General features: G+C 42.5%; 1 protein-coding gene across 1 annotated transcript in view; it reads left to right on the top strand.

The window, feature by feature from the left end:
- The window catches only part of cacna2d4a (calcium channel, voltage-dependent, alpha 2/delta subunit 4a), a 199,640-nt gene that overhangs the window by 43,103 nt on the left and 129,266 nt on the right, over nucleotides 1-27,271 (top strand). Inside the window, exons 16-23 of the mRNA XM_036958447.1 lie at nucleotides 4,155-4,216; nucleotides 4,339-4,406; nucleotides 4,919-4,964; nucleotides 5,121-5,218; nucleotides 5,313-5,406; nucleotides 8,808-8,900; nucleotides 16,804-16,931; nucleotides 20,374-20,448. Of these exons, the coding sequence (XP_036814342.1) occupies nucleotides 4,155-4,216; nucleotides 4,339-4,406; nucleotides 4,919-4,964; nucleotides 5,121-5,218; nucleotides 5,313-5,406; nucleotides 8,808-8,900; nucleotides 16,804-16,931; nucleotides 20,374-20,448 (664 nt within the window). The remainder of the gene's footprint in view (nucleotides 1-4,154; nucleotides 4,217-4,338; nucleotides 4,407-4,918; nucleotides 4,965-5,120; nucleotides 5,219-5,312; nucleotides 5,407-8,807; nucleotides 8,901-16,803; nucleotides 16,932-20,373; nucleotides 20,449-27,271) is intronic.

Genomic DNA, 27,271 nt, shown 5'->3' with positions numbered 1-27,271 from the left:
AGACCCAGTACAAGGTGACATTACATAGTTATTAACACAGCAGTAGTCCCAGTACAAGGTGACATTACATAGTTATTAACACAGCAGTAGACCCAGTACAAGGTGACATTACATAGTTATTAACACAGCAGTAGTCCCAGTACAAGGTGACATTACATAGTTATTAACACAGCAGTAGTCCCAGTACAAGGTGACATTACATAGTTATTAACACAGCAGTAGACCCAGTACAAGGTGACATTACATAGTTATTAACACAGCAGTAGTCCCAGTACAAGGTGACATTACATAGTTATTAACACAGCAGTAGTCCCAGTGCAAGGTGACATTACATAGTTATTAACACAGCAGTAGTCCCAGTACAAGGTGACATTACATAGTTATTATTCACACAGCAGTAGTCCCAGTACAAGGTGACATTACATAGTTATTAACACAGCAGTAGTCCCAGTACAAGGTGACATTACATAGTTATTAACACAGCAGTAGTCCCAGTACAAGGTGACATTACATAGTTATTAACACAGCAGTAGACCCAGTACAAGGTGACATTACATAGTTATTAACACAGCAGTAGTCCCAGTACAAGGTGACATTACATAGTTATTAACACAGCAGTAGTCCCAGTACAAGGTGACATTACATAGTTATTAACACAGCAGTAGTCCCAGTACAAGGTGACATTACATAGTTATTATTAACACAGCAGTAGTCCCAGTACAAGGTGACATTACATAGTTATTAACACAGCAGTAGACCCAGTACAAGGTGACATTACATAGTTATTAACACAGCAGTAGTCCCAGTACAAGGTGACATTACATAGTTATTAACACAGCAGTAGTCCCAGTACAAGGTGACATTACATAGTTATTAACACAGCAGTAGTCCCAGTACAAGGTGACATTACATAGTTATTAACACAGCAGTAGTCCCAGTACAAGGTGACATTACATAGTTATTATTAACACAGCAGTAGACCCAGTACAAGGTGACATTACATCCTGTAGTTATTATTAACACAGCAGTAGACCCAGTACAAGGTGACATTACATAGTTATTAACACAGCAGTAGTCCCAGTACAAGGTGACATTACATAGTTATTAACACAGCAGTAGTCCCAGTACAAGGTGACATTACATAGTTATTAACACAGCAGTAGTCCCAGTACAAGGTGACATTACATAGTTATTAACACAGCAGTAGTCCCAGTACAAGGTGACATTACATAGTTATTAACACAGCAGTAGTCCCAGTACAAGGTGACATTACATAGTTATTAACACAGCAGTAGTCCCAGTACAAGGTGACATTACATAGTTATTAACACAGCAGTAGTCCCAGTACAAAGTGACATTACATAGTTATTAACACAGCAGTAGACCCAGTACAAGGTGACATTACATAGTTATTAACACAGCAGTAGTCCCAGTACAAGGTGACATTACATAGTTATTAACACAGCAGTAGTCCCAGTACAAGGTGACATTACAGAGTTATTAACACAGCAGTAGTCCCAGTACAAGGTGACATTACATAGTTATTAACACAGCAGTAGTCCCAGTACAAGGTGACATTACATAGTTATTAACACAGCAGTAGTCCCAGTACAAGGTGACATTACATAGTTATTAACACAGCAGTAGTCCCAGTACAAGGTGACATTACATAGTTATTAACACAGCAGTAGTCCCAGTACAAGGTGACATTACATAGTTATTAACACAGCAGTAGTCCCAGTACAAGGTGACATTACATAGTTATTAACACAGCAGTAGTCCCAGTACAAGGTGACATTACATAGTTATTAACACAGCAGTAGTCCCAGTACAAGGTGACATTACATAGTTATTAACACAGCAGTAGTCCCAGTACAAGGTGACATTACATAGTTATTATTAACACAGCAGTAGTCCCAGTACAAGGTGACATTACATAGTTATTAACACAGCAGTAGTCCCAGTACAAGGTGACATTACATAGTTATTAACACAGCAGTAGACCCAGTACAAGGTGACATTACATAGTTATTAACACAGCAGTAGTCCCAGTACAAGGTGACATTACATAGTTATTAACACAGCAGTAGTCCCAGTACAAGGTGACATTACATAGTTATTAACACAGCAGTAGTCCCAGTACAAGGTGACATTACATAGTTATTAACACAGCAGTAGTCCCAGTACAAGGTGACATTACATAGTTATTAACACAGCAGTAGTCCCAGTACAAGGTGACATTACATAGTTATTATTAACACAGCAGTAGTCCCAGTACAAGGTGACATTACATAGTTATTAACACAGCAGTAGTCCCAGTACAAGGTGACATTACATAGTTATTAACACAGCAGTAGACCCAGTACAAGGTGACATTACATAGTTATTAACACAGCAGTAGTCCCAGTACAAGGTGACATTACATAGTTATTAACACAGCAGTAGTCCCAGTACAAGGTGACATTACATAGTTATTAACACAGCAGTAGTCCCAGTACAAGGTGACATTACATAGTTATTAACACAGCAGTAGTCCCAGTACAAGGTGACATTACATAGTTATTAACACAGCAGTAGTCCCAGTACAAGGTGACATTACATAGTTATTAACACAGCAGTAGTCCCAGTACAAGGTGACATTACATAGTTATTAACACAGCAGTAGTCCCAGTACAAGGTGACATTACATAGTTATTAACACAGCAGTAGTCCCAGTACAAGGTGACATTACATAGTTATTATTAACACAGCAGTAGACCCAGTACAAGGTGACATTACATCCTGTAGTTATTATTAACACAGCAGTAGACCCAGTACAAGGTGACATTACATAGTTATTAACACAGCAGTAGTCCCAGTACAAGGTGACATTACATAGTTATTAACACAGCAGTAGTCCCAGTACAAGGTGACATTACATAGTTATTAACACAGCAGTAGTCCCAGTACAAGGTGACATTACATAGTTATTAACACAGCAGTAGTCCCAGTACAAGGTGACATTACATAGTTATTAACACAGCAGTAGTCCCAGTACAAGGTGACATTACATAGTTATTAACACAGCAGTAGTCCCAGTACAAGGTGACATTACATAGTTATTAACACAGCAGTAGTCCCAGTACAAAGTGACATTACATAGTTATTAACACAGCAGTAGACCCAGTACAAGGTGACATTACATAGTTATTAACACAGCAGTAGTCCCAGTACAAGGTGACATTACATAGTTATTAACACAGCAGTAGTCCCAGTACAAGGTGACATTACAGAGTTATTAACACAGCAGTAGTCCCAGTACAAGGTGACATTACATAGTTATTAACACAGCAGTAGTCCCAGTACAAGGTGACATTACATAGTTATTAACACAGCAGTAGTCCCAGTACAAGGTGACATTACATAGTTATTAACACAGCAGTAGTCCCAGTACAAGGTGACATTACATAGTTATTAACACAGCAGTAGTCCCAGTACAAGGTGACATTACATAGTTATTAACACAGCAGTAGTCCCAGTACAAGGTGACATTACATAGTTATTAACACAGCAGTAGTCCCAGTACAAGGTGACATTACATAGTTATTAACACAGCAGTAGTCCCAGTACAAGGTGACATTACATAGTTATTAACACAGCAGTAGTCCCAGTACAAGGTGACATTACATAGTTATTATTAACACAGCAGTAGACCCAGTACAAGGTGACATTACATAGTTATTAACATAGCAGTAGTCCCAGTACAAGGTGACATTACATAGTTATTAACACAGCAGTAGTCCCAGTACAAGGTGACATTACATAGTTATTAACACAGCAGTAGTCCCAGTACAAGGTGACATTACATAGTTATTAACACAGCAGTAGTCCCAGTACAAGGTGACATTACATAGTTATTAACACAGCAGTAGTCCCAGTACAAGGTGACATTACATAGTTATTAACACAGCAGTAGTCCCAGTACAAGGTGACATTACATAGTTATTAACACAGCAGTAGTCCCAGTACAAGGTGCCATTACATAGTTATTAACACAGCAGTAGTCCCAGTACAAGGTGACATTACATAGTTATTAACACAGCAGTAGACCCAGTACAAGGTGACATTACATAGAGCCTACTACCACCTTTAAGAGCTGTTTATTCCCCTACCAGAGAAGAGTCATGTTCCTGAAGAATGACTACTTCTACACAACCATCAACGAGACGCCGTTCAGGTTGGTCCAATCAACACGGACAGCGTAACATTCTTCTTCTATGTAGACGTCTCATAAACAGTTATAATGTGGAAAAAAAACAATGGAAACTGTGTCAACGTGTAATGTGTGTGTCTCTACAGTCTTGGCATGGTGCTGACCAGAGGGCACGGTGAATACATCTTCATAGGGAACGTGTCTGTTAGGGAAGGTAAGTCGTCTGTCTTGAACAACAAACACTGCAGTATAACTACTAAACCAGGGTGTTTTCATCCACAGGCCTCTGCAGTATAACTACTAAACCAGGGTGTTTTCATCCACAGGCCTCTGCAGTATAACTACTAAACCAGGGTGTTTTCATCTACAGGCCTCTGCAGTATAACTACTAAACCAGGGTGTTATAACTTGTGTCCATCCACAGGCCTCTGCAGTATAACTACTAAACCAGGGTGTTATAACTTGTGTCCATCCACAGGCCTCTGCAGTATAACTACTAAACCAGGGTGTTATAACTTGTGTCCATCCACAGGCCTCTGCAGTATAACTACTAAACCAGGGTGTTTTCATCCACAGGCCTCTGCAGTATAACTACTAAACCAGGGTGGTATAACTTGTCGATCCACAGGCCTCTGCAGTATAACTACTAAACCAGGGTGTTATAACTTGTGTCCATCCACAGGCCTCTGCAGTATAACTACTAAACCAGGGTGTTTTCATCCACAGGTCTCAATGACCTGATGCAGCCAGATGTTTCCATCGCAAATGAGTGGTGAGTGTCTGAGTGATCAGTTTCTCTCCCTATTCTTTCACTCACCAGCAAGCTATGACCTGACTGGTACACTATTACTGGTGTGTGTGTGTGTGTGTGTGTGTGTGTGTGTGTGTGTGTGTGTGTGTGTGTGTGTGTGTGTGTGTGTGTCTCCAGGACCTACTGTGAGACAGACATTGACCCTCACCACCGCAAGCTGACCCAGCTCCAGGCTGTGTTTCGATACCTCACAGGGAAGGAACCTGATCTGGAGTGTGAGCCACCCACAGTACATTCAGATATTAAAACGTCATTTCAGAAAAGAGCCTTAGATTGACCTTTAACAGGAATCTCATTCATGGTCTATAGGTGATGAGGAACTGTTGAGACAGACTCTGTTTGATGCTGTGGTCACAGCCCCCATGGAGGCTTACTGGACAGCATTGATGCTCAACCCATCTGGGTAATTACCATGGATAATACAATACCACACTAGTACACTACCACACTACTACACTGCTATACTACTACACCACTATACTACTACACTACTACACTACGATACTACTGTACTACTATACTACTGTACTACTGTACTACTATACTACTACACTACTACACTACCACACCACTACACTACTACACGGCTATACTATTACACGTCTACACTACCACACCACTACACTACTACACTACTACACTACGATACTACTGTACTACTGTACTACTATACTACTATACTACTATACTACTGTACTACAATACTACTATACTAATGTACTACTGCACTACTATACTACTGTACTACTGTACTACTATACTACTACACTACTACACTACCACACCACTACACTACTACACGGCTATACTACTACATGTCTACACTACCACACCACTACACTACTACACTACTATACTACTATACTACTGTACTACTATACTACTACACTACTATACTACTACACTACCATACTACTACACTACTATACTACTACACTACCATACTACTACACTACGGTACTACTATACTACTACACTGCTACACTACCACACCACCACACTACTACACTACCGCACTACCATACTACTACACTGCTATACTACCATACTACCATACTACCACACTACCACACTACTACACTACCATACTACTACACTACCACACTACCATACTACAACACTACTACACTACCACACTACCACACTACCATACTACCATACTACTACACTACCATACTACTATACTACCATACTACCACACTACTACACTACCACACTACCATACTACTATACTACCAGACTACCACACTATCACACTACTACACTGCCATACTACTACACTACCACACTACCATACTACCATACTACTACACTACCACACTACTCTACTACCATACTACCATACTACTACACAACACTACTACACTACTATACTACTACACTACCACACTACCACGCTACCATACTACTACCCTACCATACTACTACACTACCACACTACTATACTACTACACTACCACACTACCACACTACTAGACTACTACACTACCACACTACTACACTACTATACTACTACACTACTACACTACCATACTACTACACTACCACACTACTACACAACACTACTACACTACTATACTACAACACTACCACACTACCATACTACTATACTACTACACTACTACACTACTACACTACCATACTACTACACTACCACACTACTACACAACACTACTACACTACTATACTACAACACTACCACACTACCATACTACCATACTACTACCCTACCATACTACTACACTACCACACTACTACACAACACTACTACACTACTATACTACAACACTACCACACTACTATACTACTACACTACCACACTACCACACTACTAGACTACTACACTACCACACTACTACACTACTATACTACTACACTACTATACTACAACACTACCACACTACCATACTACCATACTACTACACAACCATACTACTACACTACTACACTACTACACTACCACACTACTACACTACCACACTACTATACTACTACACTACTACACTACCACACTACCATACTACTACACTACCACACTACTACACAACACTACTACACTACTATACTACAACACTACCACACTACCATACTACTACACAACACTACTACACTACCACACTACCACACTACCACACTACTACACTACTATACAACTATACAACTATACTACTACACTACCACACTACCACACTACTACACTACTACACTACTATACTACAACACTACCACACTACCATACTACTACACAACACTACTACACTACCACACTACTACACTACTACACTACTATACAACTATACAACTATACAACTATACACCACTACCACACTACCACACTACTACACTACTATACAACTATACTACCACACTACCACACTACCACACTACCACACTACTACACTACTATACAACTATACTACTACACTACCACACTACCACACTACTACACTACTACACTACTATACTACAACACTACCACACTACCATACTACTACACAACACTACCACACTACCACACTACCACACTACCACACTACCACACTACTACACTACTATACAACTATACAACTATACTACTACACTACCACACTACTACACTACTATACAACTATACAACTATACTACTACACTACTACACTACTATACAACTATACAACTATACTACTACACTACCACACTACTACACTACTATACAACTATACAACTATACTACTACACTACCATACTACTACACGACTACACTACCATACTACTATACTACTACACTACTACACTACTATACAGCTATACTACCACACTACCACACTACTACACTACTATACAACTATACAACGATACAACTATACTACTACACTACCACACTACCACACTACCACACTACCATACTACTACACTACTATACAACTATACAACTATACTACCACACTACCACACTACTACACTACTATACAACTATACAACTATACTACCACACTACCACACTACTACACTACTATACAACTATACAACACTACCACACTACCACACTACTACACTACTACACTACCACACTACCATACTACTACACAACACTACTACACTACTATACTACTACACTACTACACTACCACACTACCACACTACCACACTACTACACTACACTTGCACAGTACCAGCACTCTCTGTGGTCACAAGGAGAGTCCTACCAGACAGCCATGATGTTCTATCCATCTGGGTTGGTAACAATGCTGTAACATACCATACTACCATACTACCACACTACCACACTACTACACTACCACACTACTATACTACCACACTACCATACTACCATACTACCACACTACCACCCTACCACACTACCACACTACCATACTACCATACTACAGACAGACATGATGTTCTATCCATCTGGGTTGGTAACATTGTTATAACATACCATACTACCACACTACCACCCTACCATACTACTATACTACCACACTACCATACTACCACACTACCATACTACCATACTACAGACAGACATGATGTTCTATCCATCTGGGTTGGTAACAGTGCTGTAACATACCATACTACTATACTACCAGACTACTATACTCCATCTGGGTTGGTAACAGTGCTGTAACATACCAGACTACTATACTACCAGACTACTATACTCCATCTGGGTTTGTAACAGTGCTGTAACATACCATGTTGCCAATATATCCCATATTTATTATCTGTTGATACATGTTCTACATCCTTGTTTAGATTTGAATGTATGTCTGGTTATCAGCTGTAGTGTTACTGCCCCTCCTTGTCTCTCCTCTGTGTGTTCAGCATGGACGAGGGGGTGGAGACTGCGTTCCTGGGCACCCGGTCTGGTCTGATGAGGGTCACCAGATACGTGGGCATTGAGAAACGTGTTGCCAAGTAAGTCAGGCCTACAGTACTGAAACACACTGGGTTGTCATCTGTTGTTTTACTGGGTTGTCTCTGCTGTACATAGGTGGCTACATTTATTATGGGTGGGTGAGTTGGTGAGTGAGTTGGTGGGTGGGTGAGTGGGTGAGTGAGTTGGTGGGTGGGTGAGTTGGTGGGTGGGTGAGTTGGTGAGTGAGTTGGTGGGTTGGTGAGTTGGTGAGTGAGTGAGTGAGTGAGTGAGTGAGTGAGTGGGTGGGTGGGTGGGTGGGTGAGTTGGTGGGTGGGTGAGTTGGTGGGTGGGTGAGTTGGTGGGTGGGTGAGTTGGTGGGTGGGTGAGTTGGTGGGTGAGTGAGTTGGTGAGTGAGTTGGTGGGTGGGTGTGTGGGTGGATGAGTGAGTTGGTGGGTGAGTTGGTGAGTGAGTGAGTTGGTGAGTGAGTGAGTGAGTTGGTGGGTGGGTGAGTGAGTGAGTCCTTTGTACAGTATAACAGTCAGAAGATACCATGACTGTAGCAGGATGGCTATAAACCACTACCTGCCAAAAGGAGATTTACTCTGTTATTCAGTCTGTCTGTAGAAACTGACTAGTCTTTCTATAGCCTACTCTACTCTCAGAGAGACTCTTATCTCTCCAGTAACTGTCCTTGTTAGGGCTCTTCAGGACTCTTCCCTGGCAGTGCCCTCTTGCCAGGCAGGGTTTAGGCTCAGAGTGACTGACACCGCAACATAATCCCACTAGCTATCAGTCATCTGATTGCTCCCGTTACTCATTGTGTAATTCTCCTCTGTGAGGGGGAGTTGTGGGCCAGCAGCTCTTTGTTGACCTTAACAGGTGTATGTCTAGAGTGTCTACAGGGTCCATTAGGAGGCTCTGTGTTTGATGGGTATGAAGATATCAGCCTGGAGACTGACTGAGTCCCAGACGCTACCCTATTCCATATGGGCAGTACTTTTGACCGGGCCCTATGGACTCTGGTTTAGAGGTAGTGTATTATATAGGCCCTATGGACTCTGGTTTAGAGGTAGTGTATTATATATGGACTCTGGTTTAGAGGTAGTGTATTATATAGGCCCTATGGACTCTGGTTTAGAGGTAGTGTATTATATAGGCCCTATGGACTCTGGTTTAGAGGTAGTGTATTATATATGGACTCTGGTTTAGAAGTAGTGTATTATATATGGACTCTGGTTTAGAGGTAGTGTATTATATATGGACTCTGGTTTAGAGGTAGTGTATTATATAGGCCCTATGGACTCTGGTTTAGAGGTAGTGTATTATATATGGACTCTGGTTTAGAGGTAGTGTATTATAAAGGCCCTATGGACTCTGGTTTAGAGGTAGTGTATTATATAGGCCCTATGGACTCTGGTTTAGAGGTAGTGTATTATATATGGACTCTGGTTTAGAAGTATTGTATTATATATGGACTCTGGTTTAGAGGTAGTGTATTATATATGGACTCTGGTTTAGAGGTAGTGTATTATATAGGCCCTATGGACTCTGGTTTAGAGGTAGTGTATTATATATGGACTCTGGTTTAGAGGTAGTGTATTATATAGGCCCTATGGACTCTGGTTTAGAGGTAGTGTATTATATATGGACTCTGGTTTAGAGGTAGTGTATTATATAGGTCCTATGGACTCTGGTTTAGAGGTAGTGTATTATAAAGGCCCTATGGACTCTGGTTTAGAGGTAGTGTATTATATATGGACTCTGGTTTAGAGGTAGTGTATTATATAGGTCCTATGGACTCTGGTTTAGAGGTAGTGTATTATATATGGACTCTGGTTTAGAGGTAGTGTATTATATAGGCCCTATGGACTCTGGTTTAGAGGTAGTGTATTATATATGGACTCTGGTTTAGAAGTAGTGTATTATATATGGACTCTGGTTTAGAGGTAGTGTATTATATATGGACTCTGGTTTAGAGGTAGTGTATTATATAGGCCCTATGGACTCTGGTTTAGAGGTAGTGTATTATATAGGCCCTATAGACTCTGGTTTAGAGGTAGTGTATTATACATGGACTCTGGTTTAGAAGTAGTGTATTATATAGGCCCTATAGACTCTGGTTTAGAGGTAGTGTATTATATATGGACTCTGGTTTAGAAGTAGTGTATTATATATGGACTCTGGTTTAGAGGTAGTGTATTATATAGGCCCTATGGACTCTGGTTTAGAGGTAGTGTATTATATATGGACTCTGGTTTAGAAGTAGTGTATTATAAAGGCCCTATGGACTCTGGTTTAGAGGTAGTGTATTATATAGGCCCTATGGACTCTGGTTTAGAGGTAGTGTATTATATATGGACTCTGGTTTAGAAGTAGTGTATTATAAAGGCCCTATGGACTCTGGTTTAGAGGTAGTGTATTATATAGGCCCTATAGACTCTGGTTTAGAGGTAGTGTATTATATATGGACTCTGGTTTAGAAGTAGTGTATTATATATGGAGTCTGGTTTAGAGGTAGTGTATTATATAGGCCCTATGGACTCTGGTTTAGAGGTAGTGTATGATATATGGACTCTGGTTTAGAGGTAGTTTATTATATAGGCCCTATGGACTCTGGTTTAGAGGTAGTGTATTATATAGGCCCTATGGACTCTGGTTTAGAGGTAGTGAATTATATATGGACTCTGGTTTAGAGGTAGTGTATTATATAGGCCCTATAGACTCTGGTTTAGAGGTAGTGTATTATATATGGACTCTGGTTTAGAAGTAGTGTATTATATAGGCCCTATAGACTCTGGTTTAGAGGTAGTGTATTATATAGGCCCTATGGACTCTGGTTTAGAGGTAGTGTATTATATATGGACTCTGGTTTAGAGGTAGTGTATTATATATGGACTCTGGTTTAGAGGTAGTGTATTATATATGGACTCTGGTTTAGAGGTAGTGTATTATATATGGACTCTGGTTTAGAGGTAATGTATTATATAGGCCCTATAGACTCTGGTTTAGAGGTAGTGTATTATATATGGACTCTGGTTTAGAGGTAGTGAATTATATATGGACTCTGGTTTAGAGGTAGTGTATTATATAGGCCCTATAGACTCTGGTTTAGAGGTAGTGTATTATATATGGACTCTGGTTTAGAAGTAGTGTATTATATATGGACTCTGGTTTAGAGGTAGTGTATTATATATGGACTCTGGTTTAGAGGTAGTGTATTATATATGGACTCTGGTTTAGAGGTAGTGTATTATATATGGACTCTGGTTTAGAGGTAGTGTATTATATATGGACTCTGGTTTAGAGGTAGTGTATTATATAGGCCCTATAGACTCTGGTTTAGAGGTAGTGTATTATAAAGGTCCTATGGACTCTGGTTTAGAAGTAGTGTATTATATATGGACTCTGGTTTAGAGGTAGTGTATTATGTAGGCCCTATGGACTCTGGTTTAGAAGTAGTGTATTATAAAGGTCCTATGGACTCTGGTTTAGAAGTAGTGTATTATATAGGCCCTATGGACTCTGGTTTAGAGGTAGTGTATTATATAGGCCCTATGGACTCTGGTTTAGAGGTAGTGTATTATGTAGGCCCTATGGACTCTGGTTTAGAAGTAGTGTATTATAAAGGTCCTATGGACTCTGGTTTAGAAGTAGTGTATTATATATGGACTCTGGTTTAGAGGTAGTGTATTATATATGGACTCTGGTTTAGAGGTAGTGTATTATATATGGACTCTGGTTTAGAAGTAGTGTATTATATATGGACACTGGTTGAGGTAGTGTATTATATATGGACTCTGGTTGAGGTAGTGTATTATATATGGATTAGAGTAGCATTTGGGACCCATCCGTTTGATTTGAAATTTGTTTTGAAAACGTACTTGCCGACTCTGCAAAATGGAGAGTCCCTCTTACAGCGCTGGTGGACAGGGATGGTGGACAGGGATGGTGGACAGGGATGGTGGACAGGGATGGTGGACAGGGATGGTGGACAGGGATGGTGGACAGGGATGGTGGACAGGGATGGTGGACAGGGATGGCCGGGTTATTGCTCTTATTGCTGAGGGACGTGTTTGTGTTGTTTCTTTTGTGGAGATATTACCCCTTGAATTGATATTACCTATAGCCCCTTGAATTGATATTACATTCAGAAATATGCTCCTGTGGACTATCATGGCCCTCTAGTGGGTGATGAAGGTACTGCCGGGTCCACTGGCGGTTGGTGGAACCTTAATTGGGGAGGACAGGCTTGTGGTACTGGCTGGAGCGACATTAGTGGAATGGTATCACATATATCAATCACACGGTTTCCATGTGTTTGAGGCCATTCCATTCGCTCCTTCCAGCCATTATTATGAGTCGTCCTCCCCTCAGCAGCCTCCTCTGGTCAGGGCATCTAGGTTGTCCAATACAGTAGAGGAGAGTGGGGTAAGATGAGACATTCTTTACATTCAGCATCACTCTGTCATAGGAAAGTAAAGTTACAGTAAACATATCTTGTCTGCAGGACAGGGTAAATTAAGCCACCTACAAATGTCTGTACAGAATATTACCACTACCATTTTAAAACCATGTCTTATCTTTATTTCTTAAACACAATTCGTCACAATTGCTTTTTTTGGGGGGTCTTTTTATGGCTCTTTTAACACAGGCTTCATACCTAACAAACACTTTGTGATTTGTAATCACTTTTAACACAGGCTTCATACCTAACAAACACTTTGTGATTTGTAATCACTTTTAACACAGGCTTCATACCTAACAAACACTTTGTGATTTGTAATCACTTTTAACCCAGGCCCTGTTGTTACCTCATATCCCAGAGATAGTACCTTGCATTACGCCTGGGAAGAAAACACTTACATTGGCTCAACTTACCTCATGGCCATTGGCTCAACTTACCTCATGGCCATTGGCTCAATTTACCTCATGGCCATTGGCTCAACTTACCTCATGGCCATTGGCTCAATTTACCTCATGGCCATTGGCTCAACTTACCTCATGGCCATTGGCTCAATTTACCTCATGGCCATTGGCTCAATTTACCTCATGGCCATTGGCTCAATTTACCTCATGGCCATTGGCTCAACTTACCTCATGGCCATTGGCTCAATTTACCTCATGGCCATTGGCTCAATTTACCTCATGGCCATTGGCTCAATTTACCTCATGGCCATTGGCTCAACTTACCTCATGGCCATTGGCTCAATTTACCTCATGGCCATTGGCTCAATTTACCTCATGGCCATTGGCTCAATTTACCTCATGGCCATTGGCTCAACTTACCTCATGGCCATTGGCTCAATTTACCTCATGGCCATTGGCTCAATTTACCTCATGGCCATTGGCTCAATTTACCTCATGGCCATTGGCTCAACTTACCTCATGGCCATTGGCTCAACTTACCTCATGGCCATTGGCTCAATTTACCTCATGGCCATTGGCTCAATTTACCTCATGGCCATTGGCTCAATTTACCTCATGGCCATTGGCTCAACTTACCTCATGGCCATTGGCTCAACTTACCTCATGGCCATTGGCTCAATTTACCTCATGGCCATTGGCTCAATTTACCTCATGGCCATTGGCTCAATTTACCTCATGGCCATTGGCTCAATTTACCTCATGGCCATTGGCTCAACTTACCTCATGGCCATTGGCTCAATTTACCTCATGGCCATTGGCTCAATTTACCTCATGGCCATTGGCTCAATTTACCTCATGGCCATTGGCTCAATTTACCTCATGGCCATTGGCTCAATTTACCTCATGGCCATTGGCTCAATTTACCTCATGGCCATTGGCTCAATTTACCTCATGGCCATTGGCTCAATTTACCCCATGGTCATTGGCTCAATTTACCTCATGGCCATTGGCTCAACTTACCTCATGGCCATTGGCTCAACTTACCTCATGGCCATTGGCTCAACTTACCTCATGGCCATTGGCTCAACTTACCTCATGGCCATTGGCTCAACTTACCTCATGGCCATTGGCTCAACTTACCTCATGGCCATTGGCTCAATTTACCTCATGGCCATTGGCTCAATTTACCCCAAGGCAAACCTTTTGACTATATTAGCCCACACAGCTACAATGATGACCTTTCATGTCAGGTTCAGGACCTCCTATTGAAGCTGATATAGACCCCCACTGATGCATAGAACAATCCTAAAACGATCTACTTAGTTTTAGATACCAGCATTATGAAACCTACTGTATAACAACACATTCATTTGACTTGGGGAAAGTCTGTTTTTTTTTACCTACTGTAACTTCCTTACCCCTTTTCCCATGTGGTTTCTTCCTTCACTGACTCCATGAAATGAAGACCTCTTCCTAAATATTTGGTTAAATTATTAATGTGGTGTATTGTTTCCTAGAAACAAGGGTGGCTCAATTTACCCTTTTGGCTCAATTTACCCCTTTAGCTCAATTTACCCATTTGGCTCAATTTACCCCTTTGGCTCAATATACCCCTTTGGCTCAATTTACCACATGGATCAATTTACCCCTTTGGCTCAATTTACCCATTTGGCTCAATTTACCCCTTTGGCTCAATTTACCCCACTCTCCCCTCTACACACTGCTTCAACAACAATTGTTCTTCTGACATGGTTGCTTTCTGAATCTGGCTAACTCTCTGTATTTTACCATGTACCCCTCACCCCTTCTTGTGACCTGTGACCCTCCCAACTCCTGTGTTTCCAGACCAAAGGTCTTCTCCAAGTCAGTACATGACAGAAAATGACCTGATTTTGGTTCATTTTGGTCTTAAAGGTTTATTTTCGTTGCAAAAAGCAAGCTTCAATGGACCGGCTTCTGCATCTCTATCCCTTGCAGAAGCAAAGCTTTTAACTAGGACCAAGACAGTAGATTATAATCCTGTAGATCATTTTAACTAGGACCAAGACAGTAGATTATAATCCTGTAGATCATTTTAACTAGGACCAAGACAGTAGATTATAATCCTGTAGATCCCATCCCAGCGATAATGCCTTGCATTACACACGGCAAGAAAACCCTTCAATTTGCTCAACTTGCCATTGGCTCAATCATTGGCTCAATTTACCCCAAACATTTTGACTATATTAGCCCTGCGTGGGCTAATATAGTCAAAATGTTTGGGGTACAGCTATAAGGATGGTCTTTCATGCCAGGTTTAAGTCTTCATATTAAAGTTTATATAGACCCCAACTAATGTATAGAACAATCTTAAAATTATCTACTTTGGTTTAGTTAAAGCTTTTAACTAATACAGAGACAGTAGATTATAATCCTGTTGATCATTTTAACTAGGACCAAGACAGTAGATTATAATCCTGTAGGTCATTTTAACTAGGACCAAAACAGATTAGAATCCTGTAGGTCATTTTAACTAGGACCAAGACAGTAGATTATAATCCTGTAGATCATTTTAACTAGGACCAAGACAGTAGATTATAATCCTGTAGATCATTTTAACTAGGACCAAGACAGTAGATTATAATCCTGCAGGTCATTTTAACTAGGACCAAGACAGTAGATTATAATCCTGTAGATCATTTTAACTAGGACCAAGACAGTAGATTATAATCCTGCAGGTCATTTTAACTAGGACCAAGACAGTAGATTATAATCCTGTAGATCATTTTAACTAGGACCAAGACAGTAGATTATAATCCTGTAGGTCATTTTAACTAGGACCAAGACAGTAGATAATAATCCTGCAGGTCATTTTAACTAGGACCAAGACAGTAGATTATAATCCTGTAGATCCCAGCCTGCCTTCCTCGCTCTGCACTGGCTTCTTGATTTCAACATTTTGGCAACACTTTATGAAAGCTTTCACTAAAAAGACTTTTAAACGCTTATAGATGTTTACAAATGCTCATAAATGTTTTTTTATATATTTGATTGATTACTTAAATCAATAAGTAATAATTTGTATCGGTGTTACACCCAATTCTGACCCCTCACAGGAAATTCCTGTCTCCGTCGGACAAGGAGAACATCTTTACGATGGACCACTTCCCCGTGTGGTATCGCCGCGCTGCAGAGTACCCCGCCGGCAAGTTCCTGTACTACATCCCCAAGGAGGACACCAGAGGTAGGGACTACTTTCTCTCTGCTCCACCACACACTGTTGTGATTGTCTTGTAACAGTACAATAACCACCTTATTTATACCCATATGGAGTCTGGGACAACAACTGAACAGTTACACCAGGAGTAGGAACTACTTTCTACTTTCAGAGGTAGGGACTACTTTCTACTTTCAGAGGTAGGGACTACTTTCTACTTTCAGAGGTAGGGACTACTTTCTCTCTGTTCTCCCACTCTGTCGCCAGGGCAAGTTGGCCAGTTAATCAATAAATGCCATTAAGCGAAGACTTTTATCCAAAAGGATGAAAACGCCATGCTCTACCAACTGAGCTACAGAGGATCAATAGCTGTCCGGTTTGTGATTGTCTTGTCAAAGTACAATAACCACCTAATACAATGTCCTTGTGGAGTTTAAATAAACTGAATAGATACACCAAAGGTAGGGACTACTTTCTCTCTGCTCCCACGCAGATACAGTCGCCATGGCAACCCCATGCCTAGCAACCGGCAGCAGCGACAGACAGCGAGCCCCTTTATCTAGCCAGTGTCCCGAGTGGCACCCTATTCCCCATGTAGTGCACTACTTTTGTCCAGGGTTCACAGAGACCCATAGGGAATAGGGTAGCATTTGGGATCCATATTTACTCTCTAAACATTATTCAGCAGCTACCTTAGTGGCTGTGGTGAATTTCCATTTTTATAAACCCAGACACGATCAATAGCTTTCCTGTTTGTGATTGTCTTGTAACAGAACAATAAGCACCTAACACAGACAGACAGTCTGGGACTAAAGCACAACAGTACAGGGAGATGTAACATCTATTCTGTCTGGTGTGACGGCAGGGTGTATGTGTAGGTTGGTCACAGCCCTAATCACCATCATCACATGTAAATCCTTCTTTGTGAAAGTGTCGGTTGGGGATCTTAGTATGTTGGTAGGACATTACCCATGGTATGAGGGTATAGACAGTCAACTCTATTAAAGGACTTTTAACGTGGTGGTCTCTGCCGTGTCCCTGTGAGGCCACTGAAAGAGTCCTGGTCTGGTGTCCTCATCAGATGTGTTCAGAGACCATAATGTCCCCCAGTGTAGTTATGTGATGTGGTGGCCTCTGAAAGAGTCCTAGTCTGGTGTCCTCATCAGATGTGTTCAGAGACCATAATGTCCCCCAGTGTAGTTGTGTGATGTGGTGGCCTCTGAAAGAGTCCTGCATGGTGTCCTCATCAGATGTGTTCAGGGACTATGAGGAGGACCACAGCGCCACCTCCAGCCCGGATGACCTTGCGCAGGAGGACGAGGAGGGTATTTCAATTAAACAGCCCGTCTCTACCTGGCTCCCCTACCGGCATGTCTCACAGTCCCTTCTCTCTCTTTCTCTCATCTCTCTTTCTCCTTTTTCTCTCTCTCTCGGCTTCTACCTGTCTTTACCTCTCTCCTACTCTCTTTCTCTCTCTGTCTCTCTCTTTCTGTCTCTCTATTTATCTCTATCCAATCATCTTCCTCTCTCTCTCTCTCTCTCTCTCTCTCTCTCTCTCTGTCTCTCTCTCTGTCTCTCTCGCTGCCTCTCTCTCTCTATTTCTCTCTGTTTCTCTCTCTGTCTCTGTCTCTCTCTCTCTCTCTCTCTCTCTGTCTCTCTCACTCTCTGTCTCTCTCTCTCTCTCTCTCTCTCGCTCTCTGTCTCTCTCTCTCTCTCTCTGCACGAGTCCTCTCTACATTGTGTAGGCTGTAGTGTCACTGTTAGCAGCAGAGCTGAACTGCATGGTCTTGTTGTGAAGTCAGTAATATAGCTCTCCATTTTCTCTCCTGACGTCTATGGGATGATGAATGTGGGCGGGGGAGGGCACGGGGAGTCAAGGAGGAGATGAAGGACATTTCATTATGTGTCTCTAAGTACATCGCTTAGAGTATGAATTGACCATTTCATCTAGTAGACAGACACTTGTGTTAGACAGTGGGTTGTCTCTGCTGTAAAGCAGGACTGGGGAGCCTTAACATTCAACCATGTAGTGTCTGTCTGTCTCTACTGACATCCCTGCAGCTCAAAGCCTGATATCAATCCCCCCGGTGAGACAGTACAGACGGACGGATGGGCAGACAGACAGACGGACGGATGGGCAGACAAACAGACAGACAGATAGATGGGCAGACAGATAGACGGGCAGGCAGGCAGACAGATAGACGGGCAGGCAGGCAGACAGACGGGCAGGCAGACAGACAGACAGACGGGCAGGCAGGCAGACAGACAGACGGCCGGGCGGGCAGACAGACAGACAGACGGGCAGACGGGCAGGCAGACAGATGAACGGACAGATAGACAGGCAGGCAGACAGATAGACGGGCAGACAGACAGACGGACAGGTAGACAGATAGACGGGCAGGCAGACAGATAGACGGGCAGGCAGACAGATAGACAGACAGACGGACAGACGGGCAGGCAGAAAGATAGGCAGGCAGGCAGGCAGGCAGGCAGACATAGCCTTGTAACCAGGGAAACCAGGCATGACACCCTCTTCATTTACAACTACAAGCAGTTAACACAGCACCTCTACCCCACAGGGGGTTGGTGGCACCTTAATTGGGGAGGACTGGGCTCGTGGTAATGGCTGGACCGGAATCAGTGGAATGGTATCAAATACATCAGACACATGGTTTCCATGGTTTCCAAGTGTTTGATAACATTCCATTCGCTCCGTTCCAGCCACTATTATGAGCCGTCCTCCCCTCAGCAGCCTCCACTGATCCACCCACACACACACACACACACACACACACACACACACACACACACACACACACACACACACGATGAGTCACCAGTCACAGAGTCATTCATTGAGGCTAATTAGATTTACTCACATTGTTTGTATCACGGTAATACAGTGTTATTTCCCTGACAGCGAATGGATAGATTGCATGAGTGAGTGTTGTCATGGTTGCATCCCAAATAGCGTCCTATACCCTTTACAGTGCACTACTGTGGACCGGGGCTCATAGGGAATGAGGTGCCATGGGTCGCACACCATGTTACATTGAATTGCATGACATTAACGTGGCATTTATGCAGAGTTCATAAATGATCTGCCTGTTTGAATCATTTAGTGTAAAGTCCGGCCTGCTGTAATGGATGGAGGGCCTCAGACATAACACACGGGTTTGAATATCTGGCTGTTTTCTTAACGTGGTTCTGGGGACCCAAAGGTCTGCACGGTTCAGTACCGACACATGTTATTCACACCTAATCAACTAATAATAAAATCAACAAATGGTTTTGTCGCTAACCGAAAGCGTTGCTATCAAGTCCTTGACTGACTGATTAGTTGTATCAGCCAGGTGTGTGCTGGGCAGGAGCTAAACCCTGCACCCTTTTGGTCCCCCATGTTCACCATGTACAAACCCTCTGGACCTCTGTGTTGGGGTTCTGAGAGCTGTCTCTATTTCTATATCAGATACGTCAGGGAGGATGGTGATCGCCACCACAGCTGTGACTGTCACCGTGGGCAAGAAGACTGCAGTGGCAGGAGGTAGGAACAATTATCTCTTTTACATCTCTTGCTCTCTTGTTCTCTCGCTCTCTTGTTTTCTTGTTCTCTCGCTCTCTTGTTTTCTTGCTCTCTTGTTCTCTCTGTCTCTCCCTCGCTCCCTTGCTCTCTTGTTCTCTCGCTCTGTCTCTCTCTTGCTCTCTCCCTCGCTCTCGTTCTCTGTGTCTCCCTCACTCCCTCGCTCTCTTGTTCTCTTGTTCTCTCTGTCTCTCTCGCTCTCTCCCTCGGTCTCTTGCTTTCTTTCTTTCTTTCTTTCTTTCAAGCTGCTTTTGGTATCTGTTGGGCAATGATTGACAACCATTCATGCTGGATGTTGTGGTTGTGGATAGGACCACCTATAGACAGAGACTTTTTAATATGCTTTGTAGTATGTCTCTCTGAGTAGTGTCTCTACTACTATAGGTTGTCATTAATATGTCTCTCTGAGTAGTGTCTCTACTACTAAAGGTTGTCATTAATATGTCTCTCTGAGTTGTGTCTCTACTACTAAAGGTTGTCATTAATATGTCTCTCTGAGTAGTGTCTCTACTACTAAAGGTTGTCATTAATATGTCTCTCTGAGTAGTGTCTCTACTACTAAAGGTTGTCATTAATATGTCTCTCTGAGTAGTGTCTCTACTACTAAAGGTTGTCATTAATATGTCTCTCTGGGCTCTCTGCTAGGGGAGGTATTTATTTGTCACAGGGCCAGACTCTAGAGGACAGCCCTTTGGTTGTCTGTTAGAGCAGAGGGGGGTTGTGATGTTCTCCTAAAGTGTGTGTGTGTGTGTGTGTGAGAGAGAGAGACTGTGTGTGTGTGTGTGTGTGTGTGTGTGTGTGTGTGTGTGTGTGTGTGTGTGTGTGTGTGTGAGAGAGAGAGAGACTGTGTGTGTGTGTGAGAGAGAGACTGTGTGTGTGTGTGAGAGAGAGAGACTGTGTGTGTGTGTGAGAGAGAGACTGTGTGTGTGTGTGTGAGTCCTTGGCCAGGTTGTGGTAACTGACACTCTCATCGGTCATAATTATCTGAGATCAGCTCCTCCCTCGTGAACTGCATCCTGAGTGTCCATCTGTCACACTAATTGGACACACACACACACACACGCACACACACACATCTCTTATCCACATACTCTCCAATCATGTTTCCCTGAACCACCAAACTAAACCCCTCACATCAACCCTGCTCACATTCCCCTGAACCCCCAAACTAAACCCCTCACATCAACCCTGCTCACATTCCCCTGAACCCCCAAACTAAACCCCTCACATCAACCCTGCTCACATTCCCCTGAACCCCCAAACTAAACCCCTCACATCAACCCTGCTCACATTCCCCTGAACCCCCAAACTAAACCCCTCACATCAACCCTGCTCACATTCCCCTGAACCCCCAAACTAAACCCCTCACATCAACCCTACTCACATTCCCCTGAACCCCCAAACTAAACCCCTCTCATCAACCCTACCCTCTGAACCCCCAAACTAAACCCCTCACATCAACCCTGCTCACATTCCCCTGAACCCCCAAACTAAACCCCTCACATCAACCCTGCTCACATTCCCCTGAACCCCCAAACTAAACCCCTCTCATCAACCCTACCCTCTGAACCCCCAAACTAAACCCCTCACATCAACCCTGCTCACATTCCCCTGAACCCCCAAACTAAACCCCTCACATCAACCCTGCTCACATTCCCCTGAACCCCCAAACTAAACCCCTCACATCAACCCTGCTCACATTCCCCTGAACCCCCAAACTAAACCCCTCACATCAACCCTGCTCACATTCCCCTGAACCCCCAAACTAAACCCCTCACATCAACCCTGCTCACATTCCCCTGAACCCCCAAACTAAACCCCTCACATCAACCCTTCTCACATTCCCCTGAACCCCCAAACTAAACCCCTCACATCAACCCTGCTCACATTCCCCTGAACCCCCAAACTAAACCCCTCTCATCAACCCTACCCTCTGAACCCCCAAACTAAACCCCTCACATCAACCCTGCTCACATTCCCCTGAACCCCCAAACTAAACCCCTCACATCAACCCTGCTCACATTCCCCTGAACCCCCAAACTAAACCCCTCTCATCAACCCTGCTCACATTCCCCTGAACCCCCAAACTAAACCCCTCTCATCAACCCTACCCTCTGAACCCCCAAACTAAACCCCTCACATCAACCCTGCTCACATTCCCCTGAACCCCCAAACTAAACCCCTCACATCAACCCTTCTCACATTCCCCTGAACCCCCAAACTAAACCCCTCTCATCAACCCTGCTCACATTCCCCTGAACCCCCAAACTAAACCCCTCTCATCAACCCTACCCTCTGAACCCCCAAACTAAACCCCTCACATCAACCCTGCTCACATTCCCCTGAACCCCCAAACTAAACCCCTCACATCAACCCTGCTCACATTCCCCTGAACCCCCAAACTAAACCCCTCACATCAACCCTTCTCACATTCCCCTGAACCCCCAAACTAAACCCCTCACATCAACCCTGCTCACATTCCCCTGAACCCCCAAACTAAACCCCTCACATCAACCCTGCTCACATTCCCCTGAACCCCCAAACTAAACCCCTCTCATCAACCCTGCTCACATTCCCCTGAACCCCCAAACTAAACCCCTCTCATCAACCCTACCCTCTGAACCCCCAAACTAAACCCCTCACATCAACCCTGCTCACATTCCCCTGAACCCCCAAACTAAACCCCTCACATCAACCCTTCTCACATTCCCCTGAACCCCCAAACTAAACCCCTCACATCAACCCTGCTCACATTCCCCTGAACCCCCAAACTAAACCCCTCTCATCAACCCTACCCTCTGAACCCCCAAACTAAACCCCTCACATCAACCCTGCTCACATTCCCCTGAACCCCCAAACTAAACCCCTCACATCAACCCTGCTCACATTCCCCTGAACCCCCAAACTAAACCCCTCTCATCAACCCTACCCCCTGAACCCCCAAACTAAACCCCTCACATCAACCCTGCTCACATTCCCCTGAACCCCCAAACTAAACCCCTCACATCAACCCTGCTCACATTCCCCTGAACCCCCAAACTAAACCCCTCACATCAACCCTGCTCACATTCCCCTGAACCCCCAAACTAAACCCCTCTCATCAACCCTACCCCCTGAACCCCCAAACTAAACCCCTCTCATCAACCCTACCCTCTGAACCCCCAAACTAAACCCCTCTCATCAACCCTACTCACATTCCCCTGAACCCCCAAACTAAACCCCTCTCATCAACCCTACCCTCTGAACCCCCAAACTAAACCCCTCTCATCAACCCTACTCACATTCCCCTGAACCCCCAAACTAAACCCCTCTCATCAACCCTACCCTCTGAACCCCCAAACTAAACCCCTCTCATCAACCCTGCTCACATTCCCCTGAACCCCCAAACTAAACCCCTCTCATCAACCCTACCCCCTGAACCCCCAAACTAAACCCCTCTCATCAACCCTACCCTCTGAACCCCCAAACTAAACCCCTCTCATCAACCCTGCTCACATTCCCCTGAACCCCCAAACTAAACCCCTCTCATCAACCCTACCCCCTGAACCCCCAAACTAAACCCCTCTCATCAACCCTGCCCTCTGAACCCCCAAACTAAACCCCTCTCATCAACCCTACTCACACGGTTTTCATCTCAGCGTGTTGATTGGTGAATAGGCTCCTGTTGATGACTTCTCTAATCAGTGTTATAACCTGAACACCCAGCCAAGCAGCGGCACTCCAGCATTTTGGAGTGCGAATACTACTTACTGTGTGTGTGTGTGTGTGTGTGTGTGTGTGTGTGTGTGTGTGTGTGTGTGTGTGCGTGCGTGGTCTCAAGTGTTTGGATGGTGTAGCTAGGTAACTAGTCGACCCAAGGGTTGCTCTGACTGCAGAAACACAGCTACTGGGCACATTTCACACACACAGGAAGGAAGTTGTGTGTTGTGAATGTTTTATGACCACTGTGCTATTCTGTTCCCCCCATCAAGAGCTCAGCATGTGAAGCAGAGAATGCCTGGCCTCACCAACAAGACAGGGAATCAAATATGCAAGGGTGGGTGGGTGGGTGGGTGGGTGGGTGTGTGTGTGTGTGTGTGTGTGTGTGTGTGTGTGTGTGTGTGTGTGTGTGCCTGCTATATCACTGTTCTTTGTGAATTCACAAAACTCAGAAGAGGAAGGGAAGGAAAGGAAAGGAAGACTATTTATACAGTATGTATCTATAGGATAGGGTTTACTGGGTTTATACAGTATGTATCTATAGGATAGGGTTTACTGGGTTTATACAGTATGTATCTATAGGATAGGGTTTACTGGGTGTTTACAGTATGTATCTATAGGATAGGGTTTATACAGTATGTATCTATAGGATAGGGTTTATACAGTATGTATCTATAGGATAGGGTTTATACAGTATGTATCTATAGGATAGGGTTTATACAGTATGTATCTATAGGATAGGGTGTTTACAGTATGTATCTAAAGGATAGGGTTTACTGGGTTTATACAGTATGTATCTATAGGATAGGGTTATACAGTATGTATCTATAGGATAGGGTTTATACAGTATGTGTCTATAGGATAGGGTTTATACAGTATGTATCTATAGGATAGGGTGTTTACAGTATGTATCTATAGGATAGGGTTTATACAGTATGTATCTATAGGATAGGGTTTACTGGGTTTATACAGTATGTATCTATAGGATAGGGTTTATACAGTATGTATCTATAGGATAGGGTTTACTGGGTTTATACAGTATGTATCTATAGGATAGGGTTTATACAGTATGTATCTATAGGATAGGGTTTACTGGGTGTTTACAGTATGTATCTATAGGATAGGGTTTATACAGTATGTATCTATAGGATAGGGTTTATACAGTATGTATCTATAGGATAGGGCTTACTGGGTTCATACAGTATGTATCTATAGCATAGGGTTTCCTGGGTTTATACAGTATGTATCTATAGGATAGGATTTATACAGTATGTATCTATAGGATAGGGTTTAAACAGTATGTATCTATAGGATAGGGTTTATACAGTATGTATCTATAGGATAGGGTTTATACAGTATGTATCTATAGGATAGGGTTTACTGGGTGTTTACAGTATGTATCTATAGGATAGGGTTTATACAGTATGTATCTATAGGATAGGGTTTATACAGTATGTATCTATAGGATAGGGTTTATACAGTATGTATCTATAGGATAGGGTTTACTGGGTGTTTACAGTATGTATCTATAGGATAGGGTTTATACAGTATGTATCTATAGGATAGGGTTTACTGGGTGTTTACAGTATGTATCTATAGGATAGGGTTTATACAGTATGTATCTATAGGATAGGGTTTATACAGTATGTATCTATAGGATAGGGTTTATACAGTATGTATCTATAGGATAGGGTTTACTGGGTGTTTACAGTATGTATCTATAGGATAGGGTTTATACAGTATGTATCTATAGGATAGGGTTTATACAGTATGTATCTTTAGGATAGGGTTTATACAGTATGTATCTATAGGATAGGGTGTTTACAGTATGTATCTATAGGATAGGGTTTATACAGTATGTATCTATAGGATAGGGTTTACTGGGTTTATACAGTATGTATCTATAGGATAGGGTTATACAGTATGTATCTATAGGATAGGGTTTACTGGGTTTATACAGTATGTATCTATAGGATAGGGTTTATACAGTATGTATCTATAGGATAGGGTTTACTGGGTGTTTACAGTATGTATCTATAGGATAGGGTTTATACAGTATGTATCTATAGGATAGGGTTTATACAGTATGTATCTATAGGATAGGGTTTATACAGTATGTATCTATAGGATAGGGTTTATACAGTATGTATCTATAGGATAGGGTTTATACAGTATGTATCTATAGGATAGGGCTTACTGGGTTTATACAGTATGTATCTATAGCATAGGGTTTCCTGGGTTTATACAGTATGTATCTATAGGATAGGATTTATGCAGTATGTATCTATAGGATAGGGTTTACTGGGTGTTTACAGTATGTATCTATAGGATAGGGTTTACTGGGTGTTTACAGTATGTATCTATAGGATAGGGTTTATACAGTATGTATCTATAGGATAGGGTTTATACAGTATGTATCTATAGGATAGGGTTTATACAGTATGTATCTATAGGATAGGGTTTACTGGGTGTTTACAGTATGTATCTATATCATAGGGTGTTTACAGTATGTATCTATAGGATAGGGTTTATACAGTATGTATCTATAGGATAGGGTTTATACAGTATGTATCTTTAGGATAGGGTTTATACAGTATGTATCTATAGGATAGGGTTTACTGGGTGTTTACAGTATGTATCTATAGGATAGGGTTTATACAGTATGTATCTATAGGATAGGGTTTATACAGTATGTATCTTTAGGATAGGGTTTATACAGTATGTATCTATAGGATAGGGTTTACTGGGTGTTTACAGTATGTATCTATAGGATAGGGTTTATACAGTATGTATCTATAGGATAGGGTTTATACAGTATGTATCTATAGGATAGGGTTTATACAGTATGTATCTATATCATAGGGTGTTTACAGTATGTATCTATAGGATAGGGTGTTTACAGTATGTATCTATAGGATAGGGTTTCCTGGGTTTATACAGTATGTATCTATAGGATAGGGTTTATACAGTATGTATCTATAGGATAGGGTTTCCTGGGTTTATACAGTATGTATCTATAGGATAGGGTTTATACAGTATGTATCTATAGGATAGGGTTTACTGGGTGTTTACAGTATGTATCTATAGG

This window comes from Oncorhynchus mykiss, chromosome 21, assembly GCF_013265735.2.
Source record: "Oncorhynchus mykiss isolate Arlee chromosome 21, USDA_OmykA_1.1, whole genome shotgun sequence".
In the NCBI taxonomy this organism is placed as follows: Eukaryota; Metazoa; Chordata; class Actinopteri; order Salmoniformes; family Salmonidae; genus Oncorhynchus; species Oncorhynchus mykiss.
The sequence above is the reverse complement of the archived record's forward strand: the minus strand, read 5'-3'. Positions and strand labels throughout refer to the sequence as shown.